The 17,066-nt window shown below is 45.4% G+C and overlaps 1 protein-coding gene across 6 annotated transcripts in view; it reads right to left on the bottom strand.

Annotated features, from left to right (window-relative positions):
- Nucleotides 1–17,066, bottom strand: part of REEP1 (receptor accessory protein 1) — a 110,990-nt gene that overhangs the window by 17,996 nt on the left and 75,928 nt on the right. For 4 of the 6 annotated variants that reach the window (XM_086700690.1, XM_086700686.1, XM_086700692.1 and 1 more), the window contains exons 5-6: nucleotides 15,205–15,318; nucleotides 5,748–5,900 (exon numbers count right to left, since the gene is read on the bottom strand). In XM_086700690.1, coding sequence (XP_086556816.1) covers nucleotides 5,748–5,900; nucleotides 15,205–15,318 — 267 coding nt within the window. The remainder of the gene's footprint in view (nucleotides 1–5,747; nucleotides 5,901–15,204; nucleotides 15,319–17,066) is intronic. The other 2 variants (XM_086700687.1, XM_086700689.1) reach the window with 2 other exon arrangements.

Genomic DNA, 17,066 nt, shown 5'->3' with positions numbered 1-17,066 from the left:
AGCCAATGATCTATGATTATTTAACTCAGAAGCACTTAAGGTGACATCTAGAATTTAGAGAGGCGCCTGGGTGGCTCAGATGGTTAAAGTGTCTGACTTCAGCTCAGGTCGTGATTTCGTGATCCATGAGTTCAAGCCCCACGTTGGGCTCTGTGCTGACAGCTCAGAGCCTGGAGCCTGCTTCAAATTCTGTATCTCCTGCTCTGTCTGCCCCTTCCCCCAATCTAAAAAATAAATAAACATTAAAAAATTTTTTTTAGAAATGAGAGGGCTAAGGAACAAAAATGAGTTCTGAAAAGAGGCAGGAAATATTGACAATGACAATGGAGTAATTCAGTGTCAGGTTCACATTCAGAAAGGCTACCCAGTGGTTCACTTTCAGTCATCCTCCCATTCAGTCACTTTTGTTCAACAATTATTTATCAAGGATGTTCTCTGGGCAAGACACTATGCTAGGTGTTATTAGAAAATACCAAAAATAGAGTTCGATTTCTGACAAAATGTAAAAAGGCAAATGTACAAATAACCACACAGCTTGTGCCACACCTGAAGCTCCACAAAGTGACAATTAAGAGCAATGGTTCTGGAGTCAGACCTAGAGTCAAATTACAGTCCTATCACTAAGAGCTGGGTGACCTTAACCTCTCTCCACCTCAATATTCTCCTCTGCTAAGGAGCATCCACATGGCAAGATATAGTGAGGATTACATGAGATTATGTCCATACGATAGTATAAAGCCCAGTGCATGGTAAGCGTTCAAAAGATGCCAACTATGATGATGGTGATGATGGTGGTGACGATGAGCATGAGGATGATATGCTGCCTGAGACACACGAGTTGCTGTTGAAATAAAAAATAAAAAGACCACATCCGGCCAAAAGGACAAGGAGGGGCTTCACGAGCCCAAGCCCAAATAAATGGTCAGGGACTAAGTCCATCAATGTGCCTGCCAGCTCCTGCCAATGTTCAGCAATGTATCCGAGAGTAAGCAGCAACAGGCACCATACATGTCCTTTTCAGCAAGGCACTCGAGTCCACTCCCAGAAGCCAAGCCAGCCTAGCCCCAATATCACTAACATCATGAAGACTGGAAGTGGCAGAGGTTAGCAAAGAAAAGGGGATAATAATAGCTCTGTATCAACACAGTCCTGACTCAGACAAAATCATAGCAGCATGGGCACAAGGATCTTGAAAACAAATTAGTCTTTATCTGTCAAAACATTCTGAGGTGGTTAGAATTCATATGGCTCTCTCATTTGTAAACCTCTCAGCCCGTCTCCGTCTCCTCTCAAAACCTCATTTCCATTCATTTTCCACAAACCCCAATCCACCCTGCCACTTTGGCTCTGCTCTGGAGAACGTCCATTTTATTATTCTGGGAACAATCAAGAATTGTTCACTGGTACTCTGCAAAACTGGGTTCCTTATTTGGGAATACAAATATGGATCCCCTAAGTTTGTTAAAGCTTAAAACCACATTCTCCATAATTCAATGAGCCACATCACCACATTAAAGCCTTTAAAGAGTCCTATACTGTTTCAGGTTAACTCACTGTATCTCCAACAAATTTGACCACACTGGGATATACTGTTAGTTGACCATCCAAAAGTCACTCCCAACCCCTTCTTGACACGATGAAAAAAAGAAAAAAAAAAAAAAAAAAACAGATTTCCCAATCTCCCTTGTAGCTATGGATGGCTATGTGGTTCAATTCTGGCCAATGGGAGGTAAGGGAAATTTGCTAAGGGATTTCTGGGAAAGGCATTTCTTTTCCCAATATGCAGGAGAAAGGCCTGAACCTGCTCCCTGTCTCCTGCCTTTGACTGTGGTGGAACTGCCATCTTGTGACTAGGTGACTCACAGAGACATCCATTTAGAGCCCTGACATCTCTGACTCACCGGAATAATGACAGTACCCGCTTACTCCTAGACTTCTTGTGAATGATCTTCATCTATTTCAAGACATATATTTTTTCATCTCTGAAATTGAGGTGGGTCTTAAAATTGTTGTTGCCTTGACATCATTGTCATTGCCTACACATGAATGCATTTGGTTGTCATCCCCATGGCATGAATGGACAACTGAACTGAATTGAAACCATTCAGAACCACCCACAGAAGAAATATGAGTCCAGGTTGTCTAAAACACACTCCATTGACACCTCTGGTAAGATCAAGAAAGTGGCAGCATCCACACTGGCAGAATGGTTATCAGCGGCATGGATGAAAATCCCAGAGACAGCAGCCAGCTGTGTATTACCAACGCTCTGGAAGGTGGAGTGTGATACAGCATGGTCATAAACAGACACTGACGAGCTCAGTTGAAAAGTGATTCAGAAGAGTGAGACTCAGAAACTGAAAAATCGAGGTTAGGAAGAAATTTAATCAATTTATTGTGCTTATGTGTTCCTTTTAATGTATGTGCAAAGTGATACACACAAAAATCTATGTCTAAACAAGTCTAAAAGGGTCCTTTTGATAAGTAGAAGTAAAAATTCTAAGTGGAAGAGGATTAAGCCCTAATTTGATTGGCAATATTTTCCTCCTTTAGGGGTAGATAACAATGTTATTTTACATAGTCTTAGAAACTATCCCATTCTTTTTTTAAATAGGCTTCATGCCCAATGCAGAGCCCAACATGGGGTCTAACGTGGGTCCTGAACAGACAACCCCAAGATCAAGACCTGAGCTGAGACCAAGAGTCAGACACTTAACCAACTGAGTCACCCAGGTGCCCCCAAACCACTGCGTTTTAGATTCAATACAATATGGTTGCACTTCTCAGAGAAGTTTTGTCTGACCACCTCCGCTCCCTGTCGTATGCTTTCAGTGAAGTCTGTACTTCTTTGTAGCACCTCACACAATTACATTAAACTATTGGCATTGTTTGTTGGTTTGTCTTCCCCTCCAGATTGTTTCATTTATTGGTGTCTGCCATGTTACCTGACATACATTAGGGCTCAAGGAGTTGAATGAGTGAACATACGGCCATGTATTGAGCAATTTCCTCAGTAAAGAGCAGTAACAGGAAATCCCCACCCCTACCCCAGTGCATCGGCCAGGGTCCCATACCTCAAGGAGCATTCTGTTGAATAGGGACATGTGCTCTGTCCACAAGGAGTATATGAGAAAGGCCAGAGGGCTGGAGGGTGCAAAGGACAGACAGTGTGCATTGGAGCAGCCAGACATACCAGAGGAGACTATGCTTGACCTGGCCTTAGAGGACTTGGGTAGGTGAAGATGGGGACCAGGTGGAAAGAGAAGTATATTTCTTGGTCATCCAGCACTCAGAGCTGCCCATTCAATGACAGATGAGGTCTTTGTAGTTTTGTCTGCTAAGGGGATGGGGGTCCAGTTATACTGTGTTAATGGCCAAATGAATGCATTTGTGAAAGTGCCTGCTGAAAGGTCACAGGGTTTCTTTTAAAACAGCTGGACCAGTGGGGGGCGGGGGCAGGAGTGACACATACTCTTCACTGCATGCCCTCTTTTGTGCTTTTGGAATTTTATACCATAAACATATATTACCTTTAAGAATCATTACCACTTCATTTTTAGAAACACTCATAGCACTTTCCCAAGATCGCCTTGAGGATCCTATTTTGTAAATATAGGGCTTGCATGATGCTGACAAGTGCCATCTAGACCAAAACAGAATGACATGAGACTACTTAAAAAAACAAAACAAAACAAAACAAAACAAAAAAACAAAAAACAAGATTAGAACAGAGAAGGAAGAAGTGGTGCCTCCAGAAACTGCAATATAGTAGCTGTCCAGCCCCAAGAGCCTTGTCTCAACTCTGTTATGAGGGGCCTTGACCAAGTCACCTTGGTCTTTGCCAGCTTTGCAACCTCATTGGGAAATTAAAGCATTGAACAAGATTCCCTTCCAACTGGAAAATTCTAAGTTCAAGAATCTGTGACCCTCTTTGGTGGCTCATTATCTGGCTCTGACTGCAATTCCAAAATAAGGGTTTTTAGAATTAGTTGAAAATCTCTAGAATAATTGTTGGGTCTCCCACAGTAACTCTGTGTGTTTAACATGTGTGTGTGTTTAAAATTTTTTTTAATGTTTATTTATTTATTTTGAAAGATTGAGAGAGAGGGCAGGAGGGGCACAGAGAGACAGTGGTAGAGAGAGAGAATCCCAAGCAGGCTCCACACTGCCAGCACAGAGCCCAACGTGGGGCTCGAACTTACAAACTGTGAGATCTTGACCTGAACAAAAAACAAGAGTCAGATGCTCAACTGACTGAGCCACCTAGGCACCCCATGTGTCTGTGTTTTGAAAGTCCTATATCAATTTCCTCCCCAGACAACACTCGGTTTAGAATATGAGCCATAGGAAAAGCTAAGGATGTGGGGGCCCTTTCATGAACCAAGGTCAGCCTACTTCAAGTACATCTGAGTCTGTCCCTAGGGCTGTCATGTCACAAGTCAGCACTGTCCTTACCAGCCCACCTCTCAGCCTACCACCATATAATCTGTTGTACTCTTGACCTATTCATTCCCTAGATGTTATAAGCATGTCTACCCAGTTTTGTTATTGTTGCTTATTTACATGTTGTTTGTTTTAACAGACCCACCTCGCTGCTTTCTGGGCAGGTCAACACAGGGCCTGGTGATTCTTTCAGGGTGCTCCTAGAATCCCCAGAAATCCCACAGAAGTGCCTTGAGGCAAGGGAGGATAATCCATTCCTGATTATTCAATCTTTTTTTTTTTTTTCTGGCTAAAACTCTTAGAAAATTAGACTTCATGAGGTAAACTGTGTCACTGAACTTTCTGAGATCTTTAATTTCTAATCTTTCCCCCAGCTGGTAAGGGATGAGGAAGCCACTTAGCTAACACACTGCCAAATTCTGTATGCTTTGATGTTTTTCTTCTTTTTTAAAAAAGAAGTGTGTGTGTGTGTGTGTGTGTGTGTGTGTGTGTGTGTGTTTTAAGTAAACTCTACCCCCAACATGGGGCTCAAACTCACAACTCTGAGACCAAGAATTACATGCTCTACCAACGGAGCCAGCCAAGTGCCCATTTTGATGTTTTTCTTAGTAAGGGGAACGGGTGCGTTCCTGGGAAAACCCAGACCTTTACTAATCTGGTATTCCGAGTAAAATAATTTACCACTAATAGGATGCCTGCCATGAGGGCCCACAGAGCCCAGATGCAACACAGCAACTAAGCTTGGCTGCAAGCCCCTGATGAGGTCCTTTTTTCCCGGGGGACACACCAAGTCACAGGGGAAGGCTCTAGCAGAGCCTTCATGGATATCGAATGCCTGTAACTAATGACAACAAGAATAAAGACAACAGGTTTTAGTGAGTCAGGCAATGGATAACAAAGCCACCAGCATAACCACATTCCCCACTGGTAATTCAGAAAGAGTTAGTATTTCCTTCTCCGTACCCACCTCGCTGACAGTTAACCTCTATAGCTACACATGCTCTACATCAATGCCAAGCAGACTCCTTATCAACATGCTGATGAAAATGGGCCGCCTTGATTGTGACATAAAATTAGATTAACAAACAAAGGAGAAAGAAAGAGGATTTCTCCCCCAATAGCATCAGTCATCAAATTCAACTCGTTCTCCAGGCATTAAGCAAAGAAAAAAAAATCCAAGTAAGTTAATCACAGGTTAGATGCTACCAAACTGACACGAAAAAGAGGCTCTGGAAGGATGCTGAAGTGGGACTGGTTCTGGATTAACACACACGAACACACGCAGGTGTCAGTAGGAGAAACACCTGGTTCCGATCCAGACCATGTGTTGGTGGGCAGAGGTCGCTGCTGGCCTCTCTACCCGACTGGATCAGTTTGGAGTTAGTCACACCTCTCAACGGGGTTACCTGCCCTTCTCTGAGGTCCAAAGAGGAGACAAAATGAAAGAGTCGAGCCACCTGACAAATGGGAAAAGAAAAAAGCCATGGGCACCAAGCCTACAAAACAGGATTGAAGGGAGCCATGCTGTCTTCACCACCTCACTCACTCACTCACTCACTCACTTCCTCCTTCCCTCATTCGAGCGAAGGCAGAGGGAGTGTTCACAAAGGAACAAAGATGAACGTGAAACATGATGCAATCCCTACTCCCAAGGAGCTCACAGTCTAGCTAGGGCATCAAGACACAAATGCACACAAGGCAGCAAATGACAAAGATGACAAAACGTGAGGCAGAAGTTCCAGGGAGGGAGACAGCGCAGCTGGCTGACACTGGCGGAGGTCTCACACGAGAGCTCACACTCAAGTGGAGCCAGGGCTGCGGCACCGGAACGAAAGGGGAACAATACTGCAGCCTGGTCATCTGAGCCAGGCCCGCACTCTGGTGATAGGGCTTCGGGGTCACCAGGAAGGACTCTCCACACACAGCTGACGTCCCTGTCCTCGCACATAGACGTCCACCACAGAGCCTCAGCTGGAAGCTTTGCCTTGTCCAAGCTTCCTCCTTGGAAAGGCAAAGGCCCTGAAGGGAGGTTGATGTGGTAGCGATCCCACTTCCTGGGCTGGGGTGGGGGTGGTGGTGCAGGTGGAAGACAGGAGAGATGTTGCTAAAGGACAATGAGGGGGAGAAAGGACTGGAGCGGGGGCGGGGGGGGGCACATCCACAAGACAAATTTGTTCAGCTGTTGGTGAAAAGAGGAGCTACGGTTGTATTTGCAAATGTGCCCATATTATCATAAAAATGATGAAGCTCTAAAGAAACTCTATCTTAAGGTAACATGTATTTGTAACCCAAATTCCTTCACCTAGAATGTACTATATCCTGCATTTGAGTGTTGCCCCAACCTTGCCTCAGGGCAAAGAGGGAGCCTGCTTTGGTGGCATTTGCTGGCCGCCTCTTGTATATTAATGCACCTTCTTAATTCCCAGGGATGTTTGAGATAAAATGGTCATGAGAGGAGGCAACCTTGACTGTCTCCAGGGCTGTGACCAATTCTAAAATTCTCAGTGGCAAGACAGTCATCTCTCAGGTACTCAGCCATGTGTTCTCAGGGGCTGGTGATGTAACCCAAGTAAATAAAGGTCAGGAAACGTTAGCCCAATTTGTTGGGGGGGTGGGGCTGGGAGGGGGTCCGGGGGTGCTTGGAGAGATTCAGGGAAAACGGGACTGGGAACTAGAAAGTCTCACTCTGAGCCCAGCTTGGCCACTAACAGCTGTATGACCCTGAGTGAGCCATTCAACATCCGGGTCTCAGTGTCCACCCCTGAGAAGTGATGGTGGTGGGGTTACAAAAACGGCATCTAAGGCTCCTGCTGCTCTAGCAACCTATGGGTTTGACATTCCTTCTCTCTTGGGGGAGGGCAGATGCTCACTGTTGTAAGCTGACCCCAGGGACCCACTCACCCCAAGGCTGAAGAGGAGGAGGAAACAACTGTATGGAAAATGGGGCCGAGAGCCACGAGGGACCTGAAGCCCAGGGCTGGAGGGTGGCTTGCCCAGGGAGACACAGCACCAGCAAGGCGGGCCGGGGACAAGAGTGCAAGTAACACCAGATCCTGTGCTCACGCTACCGCACCACAGAGAAAAGACGGGAAGAGAGCCTAGATCCACAGGACAGGGAAATTCAGTTTCCTCTCCAGAAGAGTCTGAACTGTAAAGAGCTTCCCAACACCAGCATCTGACTTGTTCCTTTTATTCTGCTCAACAGAATAACGATCAACCTCAGAGATCAAACCAGCATACAGAAGTGAGTAACAGGCAACCTTTATTAAACATTTAGTATGAGCTCTGCATTCTTTGAAATCTTTATCTCCATCATCTCATGAGTGTTTTGTGGCATCATGCCTATTTTTCAGGTGAAGAGGCTGAGGCTCAGAGAGGTGCAGCAGTAATGTGGGAGCTGGGGTGTTTAATCGGGCCCTGCTTACCCCCAAAGTCCATGTGTATTGCGGAGTACTGCTCTATAAGCTGTGACAGCTATAAATATGTACGACAGTACTTCATTCCTTTAATATTTACTGAGCACCTACTAGGGATGCAGATAAGATATGAATTCTAGGGGCACCTGAATGGCTCAGTACGACTTCAGCTCAGGTCACGATATCACGGTTCATGGGTTCAAGCCCTGCATCAGGCTCTGTGCTGACAGCTCAGAGCCTGTGGCCTGCTTTGGATTCTGTGTCTCCCTCTCTCTCTGCCCCTCCCTTGCTCATGCTCTGTCTCTCTCTCTCTCTCTCTCTCTCTCTCTCATAAACATAAAAAAAAAAAAAGATATGAATTCTAATGATGACAACAGAGTGCCATGTGGGGACCAAGAAGCAAGAGAACAAGTTCCACCTGGAATCAGAAGAGGTTTCCATGGAGACAGTGGCATTTGACCTTGAAGGGTGGAAAGGATTTCAAACAGGGGGTGACAGGGGCAGATGAAGGACCAACAAGAGCAGAGGCAGGAAAGAGAAAAGTCTAGAAATAGCAACTCTGTGTGCTATTTCTAGAACAGCACAGAAGGTGGTGCTGTGAGTGCAGTACAAGAGGAGCCAGAAAGGTAAGGAGGGACAAGACAGAAAGGCGAGGATCAGAGCTCAAATGGCAAAGGAGGAGAGCAGCAGTGACCATCTGGGTGGCTACTGCAATAGTCCAAGCCAAAAGGAAGGGTGTGGGGAAGAAGGCCTGGAGAAAGGGAAGAGATGTAAAATGGGCAGGACTTGAAGAGTAAGTAGGCAGAAGGAAGAGCATCAAAGATGACTGAGATCTGGAGCCTGGAGTTCTGGAGGGGGTGGTGATTTCATTGTCATCAGAAAGATGGGACACAAGAGGAGGGGTGGACTCAGAGTTAGGAAAATACTAAGTAAAGATACCAAGGAGACAAGGTGAGGAGAAGTCCAGCAGAGAATCAGAAATGCAGTACTGGAGTCCCAGGCAGAGAAGCTAATCTGGGAACCAGGCATCAGGGGACAGCTGAAGGTGAGATGGTCCTGGGAGGGAGAAGAGAGCGAGGTGAGGCCCTGGAGAAATCCCACCCAACACTGCTGAGGGGGGGAGGAAGGGAGCTAGCAGGAGACAAGAGTCTGGAAGGAGGAGGTGACTAAGAAGGCGCCACATCACCACAGCCAAGAAGAAGCTCTTCCTGCTCACAAGTGATCTTGAAAACGCTTTCTCAGACCTCGTACGTTCAACCAGGCTCCTCTCCAAGACCAGGTAAGCAGGTAGGCTTCTCTCTTCCCACCTGGACCCTTGATGCATCCAGCTATGCACAACCTCCACAGGTAAACTTGGAACAGAGAGGGGGCAGGAGACATCCGTGTGAGTTCCTGGCCCTCCCTCTTTAGCTGACTGGTGGCACTGTGTCTTCTGTTGTTTTACTCTCCCTAGCCATCTACCAGGTGGAGTGACGTGCCATAGTCGTCCCAGCAGAAACACGGGAGAGAAGGGATCCAGGATGATGATGGGGTGTTGAATAATGAAGGCGAACATGGTAGAACCACACTGGCAAGAAGTCTTGCTTGGTTCTGATTCAACAAGTTGCAGAGAGCTTAGCTCGGGTGCAAGCTGATTTGTTTGAGAGACTTAGACGGCAGGCAATACTTCCCAACTTTTTCAGCAGGTTGTTCAGCAGTTTAGATAATCTTGGGGTTTAAAACTGGTTGCCATGGTGAAGTGTAAATATTAATTTTATGTCACACTGTCCTTAGCTAAAACAGAAGAGAGAAGGCCAACTTGATGTAACCCAGCGCAATGGCTTCAAAGCGTTCCTCAGCTACTGGATGGAGCAGACACGAGGGTGTGACAGTGAGGTGAGACACAGAGACATGGAGGGGATGGCAGTCTTTTCTTCTTCCTTGGAAATGCTTTCTGAGAATGAGCTGACACAGGGAAGTTTTATAGAAGGAAAATCAATACCTGCCCTCTGATTAATTGTAAACAGGTGGTTTGCACCTAATTAGTATTCAATAGATAGCCAGAAACAAAAAACAAAAAACAAAGGCAAGGAAAAATGACTCCAGTCTGGCCAGAAGCTGCAAATCACTGGTTTTATGAGCCTCTGGGAATGAGCTTCTGGTTCCAAAAATAAAGTTTCATGGTGGTTTGAAAGCAGTATTTTTTCAAGCAAGAAGTTTAGATAAGGCAGTGATGGATAAAAGATAAGGATAATAGGGAGGGGACTTTTTTTGTTTAACTATGCCAAAAACTATCTCGTAGAGTTTGTTTTATTCTTAAGGCAAAATTGAGTGGGACTTTAAAAATGAGCAGGGAAACACCACAAGTTGTCTCTCTGTGGCTCTAGTACCCATGTTCAGGTGCCATCCTGTAACCGAGGCTTGGCTATCCCTTGGTGGCTGTTGACCATAACTGCAGGCAAAGTGCCTGAGTTTTGGCTGGCAGATTGGGGAAATGGAGGTCATGGCATGAAAGCAGCACTGGGCCAAGGAAGAAGAAATAAAAGCAACACCATGGGTGATGCCATAGGTTGAGTTTCCATCTCCCTATTTTGCTGGTGAACCTCATTTAAGGAGGCCCCACAGTGCTGAGTGGGTAAGAGAGGGGTCCTGTCAAAGCCAGGGCACTGCAGGTGAAGGGGGGAAATAAAGGCAAAGAGAACCCAAGACGTTTCATAGAGGGCTTGGGGCAGTGCTGCCCAAGAGAACCTTCCGTGATGTTGGAAACCGTCTATATCTGTGCCAGCCACCTGCTACCACAGCTGCTGAGGATTGGAAATGGGACTAATATAACTGAGAAATTGAATTTTAAATTTACGTAATTGTAATTAATTCAAATGTAAGTAGCCGCACTGGACAGAGCGGGACTAGAGAATTAAAAACGTTTATTCTTCAGATCAACAAGGTTTGATGAGTAGCTATGAATGCAGAATGCTAAACAAGTAGGCACTGGTTCTTTATTTTGTTTTTTTCTAGGCAAGAAACAAAGGAAAAGAATCTAGAGTCCCTCATCTCCAGAAGCTAACAATATAATAGGAAATATTAGATTCTAGGGAGAAAAACCCACACACAATCTGGGGAAGCAGAACCCCGAATCCACAGCACCCAGAATCCACTGCACTACTTGGAGCAGTGTCTTAACGGGAGACTTTAACAACAGAAGTGGTACTGGAGGAGCTGTTCTAAGGATCGGATCTCCAGGGGGAGTAAAACAACATTATTTTTCAAGTTATGGGACAAGTAAAAAGCAAGGTTTGTTTACTAGGTCTAAGAACGGGGCAGATGGAAGACACCTAATACGTGCTTCCTAGTTCAAGAGCGATAAGGTGGCCTTGGACACCTCACAGTTTTAAAACTTTTTATCAATTGGTTTTTCTCCTCATGGTTTCTCTTTCTTGTGAGAATGTGTTTTGTTTATTTTAGAGAATTATTTTTATTTTTCTTAGGTTTATTTATTTTGACAGAGAGGGAGAGCACGAGAAAGGGAGGGTGAGAGAGAGGGAGAGTAGAATCCCAAGCAGGCTTCATGCTGTCAACACAGAGCCCCACGCAGGGCTCAAACCCACGGACCTTGTGATCATGACCGGAGCCAAAAAAACAAAACTCAGACGCTTAACCGACTGAGCCACCCAGGCGCCCCTCTAGGGCATTATTTTTAAAAAGAGAGAAAGATTTCCAATTCTAGTCTTTAAAAAACCTGGGGCTCAATTTTCCCTCTGGGTGAAATTACTGGCTGGGAAACACCCAGCTTTGAGGCTCAGAGCCCACTCAGAGACCAGGGACGTTTAGACCGATGGTCCTAGAGAAGGGTGTCCTCAGGAAGGAGACAGAGCAGTTTCATAGAAAGAAAAGATGCATCGACATTTCCCAGGGACAGAAACCCTGAGGAAAACTGGGGGTGGGAGGGGGATTAGTAGTCCTGGAGGAGAAACTTCCCATGTGTAATTGTGTTGTTTTCATTTTTCCAGTTCTAAAATAAAATATCAACGTTAATAACAACTTATATTTGTACAATACTGTTTACAAAGTTTCTTCACTCCTGATGATGCAAAAACCCTGTTTCTTTTTTTTTTTTTTTTTTTAAGGAAAGGGCTCAAATACAAGAAAAATTACAAGAAAATAAGTATTAACTAAAAGTGTGGCCACATGTACACCTTAAGCTAATATAATCTTACATGTCAATTATACTTTAATTAGAAAGAAAGAAAGAAAGAAAGAAAGAAAGAAAGAAAGAAAGAAAGAGTAACCAAAAGATCTTTTAAGCTCCACACTTTCCTCCTGGGGAGCCCTCAAAGGATGGGGAAAAAAAAGCAGAAGACAGAGGAGAAATGACCCTTCATCTAGTCACCTGATCCCAGCCTCCTTTTATTCTGAAGTAAGAGACAGTCTTTCGGTTACCTCACACTCTCTTGCATGTCCATCTGCCTAAAGGCAGTAGATGTTTAGAGTGAGAACTGATTTGTGAGTTGAGGGTGTTTTCTGGGAGGAGAAAGGTAGGGCCCAGGAGTCGTAAAACGGAGCCATGAGTAGGGTGACCATGGGTCCCTGTTTGCTTGGGCTTGGGTTCGTGTATATGGGTTCCTGGTGTAATTATTCCAGAAAGGCGTACTGGACTGGTTTGGACATTAAAATTTATGGTCACCCTAGTCATGGGTGACTTGGCAAAGTATCTTTTTTTCATAAAATTGCTCTATTCCCGTTATCACCAAGGTGGTTCAGGGCTCAGCTGGGTGCAATGCACTGTGCTGGGCTCTTTGTAGCATTACAAAGAGGGAGAAGAATTTGTATTCCCACCATAATATTTCTCAAGTGGCATGAAGTCTTGAGGAAATGAAACATTCACACACACACACACACACACACACACACACACACACACACACACCTCACTTTCTCATTCTCAAGGTTAATGCTTCTAAGAAGCCAAATCTGCATCCCAGGAATGTTAAAGAAGTTAAGTGTTTTAACCCTAATCACCTGTGCATTTCTGGTTCTGGATGGGGCCTCAGGCAGTGACCTGTTCAGAACTGGCTGTTTAACAATCATCCGGGCAAGTTGTTAAAAATACAGATTGAGCCTACTGCCTGAGATTCTGAATCAGCACATCTGAGAATCTATTAAAAAAATAAAAACAAAGCTTCCCAGGTGGTTTGGACATGAAAGCCAGATTTGGACTCACTGGTGAGTCATCATCCTTTGACCCCTGCCTAGAGCGATCCATTGTTGCTGTGGAAACCACTGATTTACTCCTCAGCCAGACTGGATTCCACATCTGTTTCAAAAATAGAGGGCATTATTTTTAGAAGACAAGATGTGTTTTCTCCCTTAAGATATTTATATTTAGAGAGGAAAAGCAAAGCCCCCAAAAGGCAGAAAACTTTCTCATCTGAAACAAACTCAACAGGAAGCGGGCATCCTCACAACTTGAGCACAACTAGAAAGAACTAGTGAGCGGTTATTTCCTGAGGCAAGTTTCAGATTGTCTGGAGCTTCCTTCACGTTTAGTTGTTGTAAGGTGCCCGGCTGGAGGCTTGGGCTCACGGGGTTCCCCGCATGGTCTGAGGGGCTGGTGGCGGCTCGCCAAGATGGTATCAAGACTCTGGAGGCTCCAGTTTGAGGCAGACCTGGAAAAGGATGGCCCTACAGAATTACCATCGGAATAAAATTAACACACACGCAGTTGTATGGCTGAGCCATACACTGAGCCACACTGAGCCAACCTGATAAATATACCGCACTTATGCTCTATGACTGAGCTGAGGAAACAGCAGCACCCATCTTTCTTCAGGCTTCAGAAGCAGAGGAGATGGGGTGGAGAGAGGAACTGACAGAAGGTTTCTGGAGCTTTATGTTGCAAAGTTGCCCTGATGACTTAAGAATTTAGCAAGTCAGAGTTCTCTTATCTTTCAGCTTAAAAAAGGAAAGCACAAAATGGTTACATCTCAAATAGAAGGATCTTGGCATTCGCTGCTCTTTGTAAATCCTGACACATCTCCTTGGGATACCACAGCAGAATGTCCCCTCCAAAGATACTCACTGGGATCCATCACCTTGCCAGCAACGATTGGACTAAGAGGGACACCTCACTACAGTTCTGTGTTATAGAAGGAGCTGGTCCTTCTCTGAATAGGAATCATTCCGTTTTGGTGTCCCTTCTCTTTCTCCCAGCCTTTGTCTGTAGAACTCCTTGACTTCAGGTAGACAGTACTTTTCAAACAAATGCTCAGCCCCAGTGGGTAAGTCTTTCTTCCTACTGTGCTTCTCTTGGGTCAGGACATAGAAAACCCAGCTTGGGCCCCTGATCCTGGCTGTCAGCATGCTCCATCTCACCATCCACTCAGAGCCCATGGAGCACCAAGGTCGGTATCAACTGACCTCTTCCAAAGCCTTTCACAAGTCTGCCCCCTTGCCTACAACCCTCACGCCACCACCTAGGACATATAGCTTCCCTTTGCTCATACAACTCACTTCCCAGTCAGTGTGTCTGCCCAAACATTAGCATAACTGCCTCTCCTCCATCCCCAGCCGACTGTAGACCCCTACTCCACATTTGGACTGGGGGTAAGGGACTGTCACCAGGAAACACAAGGCCATCTCCTGAATTTACTCTGAGGGAAGATGTCTACCAATCAAATTTTTCAGGGCTGAGCACACAATGAGAAATGGACATAATGACAAGGAGAACGTGACGTGAGAAGAAGCTAGAAGGAACACAGAGGACGTGAATGGGGCTGGATGGAAAAGAGAAGTGATGCTTACATCACAGACCAGAGTTTACTCTGAACCTCCTTCAGTGTTAATTGTGGCTGCTACAGGCATCCTCCTCCTCCATGTCTGTACCACTCACCTCCTCTGGGACCCTGGGTTCCTTCCCTCAGGTCAGGTGGGCCACATGAGCTTGGAGCCCACCCACTCACTCAGGTAGTCTCCCCACCTGGCTATTTTGAGTGTAGGTGACTCTCCCAGTGCACCCTGGGAAATTGTAGAGAAGAACTCACTCCCTCCCTTTTCATTTTCTCTTTCTCCCAGGCTTTAGCTCCAACTCAGTCAGAGGTTCTTAATCTGGGACCCACAATGAGTTTCAGGAGCTCTGGGAAACTCTTAATATCGCATACATCATTTGTGCATGTGTGTGCATGCACACACAATTTTCTGGGGGCGAGATTCACTATTTTTTCCATCAGATTTTCAAAGGGACCCCCAAAAAAGATGAGGAATCCCTGATTGGTCCTGAGCCTGCCCTGTCCCATTTGTGTGGGTGAAGCAGGGCATGCTGACAGGGTCGAGATCCTCCCATGGTTGTAGTGCTCAGGGCCCCACACAGTACCTTGGAAGCAGCCATCACGGCTGCTGTGGCCGCCACATTCAAGCCCCGCTTCCCAAAGTGCACAAGGGCATCATAACTTCGGTCTTTTGCTTGGACCAGGCAATCATCGATTTCCTGTTGTAGGAAAAACGGAGGCACACTGAGTTGGAAGGTTCAAACAAATCTCTGTTCTTTCTCCCTTCTCGTGAACACTGGGCTTGGCAGCTTGCCCAATCACGGATTCTCACTGGGACTGAAAAGTCACTGGCACTTTGGGGCGTGCGTTCAGAGAGGGGAAGGTAGACGGGAGAAAGGAAGGAAACAAAAGAGATACAGGGAAGTAAAAAAGGAATTTTGAAAAAACAGCCATTTACCGACCCAGGAAGGTTTCCTTCTAGCAACACCCTACGATTGTTCCTGAAGCCCTCTAACCTCCCAGGGAGGCTCCAGGGGTCCTGGATGTAGACAGGCGTGCCATTCCACACACAGTCATCCTATATGACACTGAAGGAACTGAGGGTGGAGAGAATGCCAAGGATGAAGCCTCTAACCTGAGACCTGCCACTAACTGGTTGTCAGGCTTTGGCAAGTGTTTATTTAGCCTTCTGAAAAATGAGGACAGTGATAGTACCTAATTGGTGGAGCATGGGGAGGATTACATGAGATCATTCCAGTAAAGTATCTAACACAGTGGCTGGTTTCAATGGAGTGAGAACCACTGTCATCTTTCTATCTCAAGGGGATCAAGCCCTTGCAGTTCTAAAATTCTACAATTCTTAAGAAGTGCCTGCGTACTTCAGTCAGTCTGACTCTTGATTTCGGCTCAGGTCATGATCTCATGGTTTGTGAGATCGAGCCCTGCATTGGGCTTTGCACTGCCAGCATGGAACCTGCTTGGGATTCTCTCTCTCCCTCTCTCTCTCTGCCCCTCCCCTGCACGTGTTCTCTCTCTCTCTCTCTCTCTCTCTCTCTCTCAAAATAAATAAACTTTAATAAAATAAAATTCTACTATTCTGTAACTACTAAATACTATATCCAAATACCTCTCCATGTAATATATTGAGGGGAGATATTAGGACACAGAAAGAGATACTAGTGCTATTTTTGTTGATAAGGGAGATCATTTTACAGATAATGAAATAAAAGCAGAGATGAGAAGTCATGCAGCATCATCCCCAGGGTAAGAGGGAGGTTGGAAAAAGGATTGAAGTCTCTCTCCTTAAGGGGCAAAAATAATGGTTTACTTTAGATCTGCTTCAACACTGGCTTTTTCTTTCTGTTTGTTATGTTTGGGTTGTTATCACTATTGTAGGAGAACAGCTGTTTTGTAACTTACAGTAGCTCATTTTGGAGTTCAGTAACACAACGACACCTGGCCTCAGGCTCATTTGAAGTTCAGCACATTAGTGCATTTCCTTTGCTTTGAGGCATATCGTGGGTGAGTCAACCCCTGTGCATTCCTGGTTTAAGGCTTCCCCAGGAAGTCACCACACTAAGTTTTCATTGTGACCCCTGACTGACTCTGGTAGGGATTCTTGGCAGCTCTTAAGTCAGCCACCTTCACTTCAATGGAAATTAGATTGGTGGCTTCAGGGTGAGCCCAGCATCTGGGGAAAGGGAAACGGAAAGAGTAGGGATTTGACAACCAGGGGAAGAGGGAGATCCTATTCCTCAAAACCCACACTTCTGAGACAGGCAGTGCTGTATCCTAGTTCCTAAAAGGGTTCTCAGAAATGTCTATAGTAGTCTGCTCATGCAATTAACATGTTCCCTCAAAGCTTCCCCTGAGAAGTCCAAAGTACTCAACTTTCAGAGACAACAGAAATTGATATACAAAGCCACCTACAGTGCTCCTATTTTATGTTAAGAATCATATCCCAATC

The sequence above is a fragment of the Puma concolor genome, chromosome A3 (assembly GCF_028749965.1).
Source record: "Puma concolor isolate L17-30 chromosome A3, mPumCon1.1.hap2, whole genome shotgun sequence".
Classification (NCBI taxonomy): Eukaryota; Metazoa; Chordata; class Mammalia; order Carnivora; family Felidae; genus Puma; species Puma concolor.
This window is presented reverse-complemented; position numbering and strand designations above follow the sequence as displayed.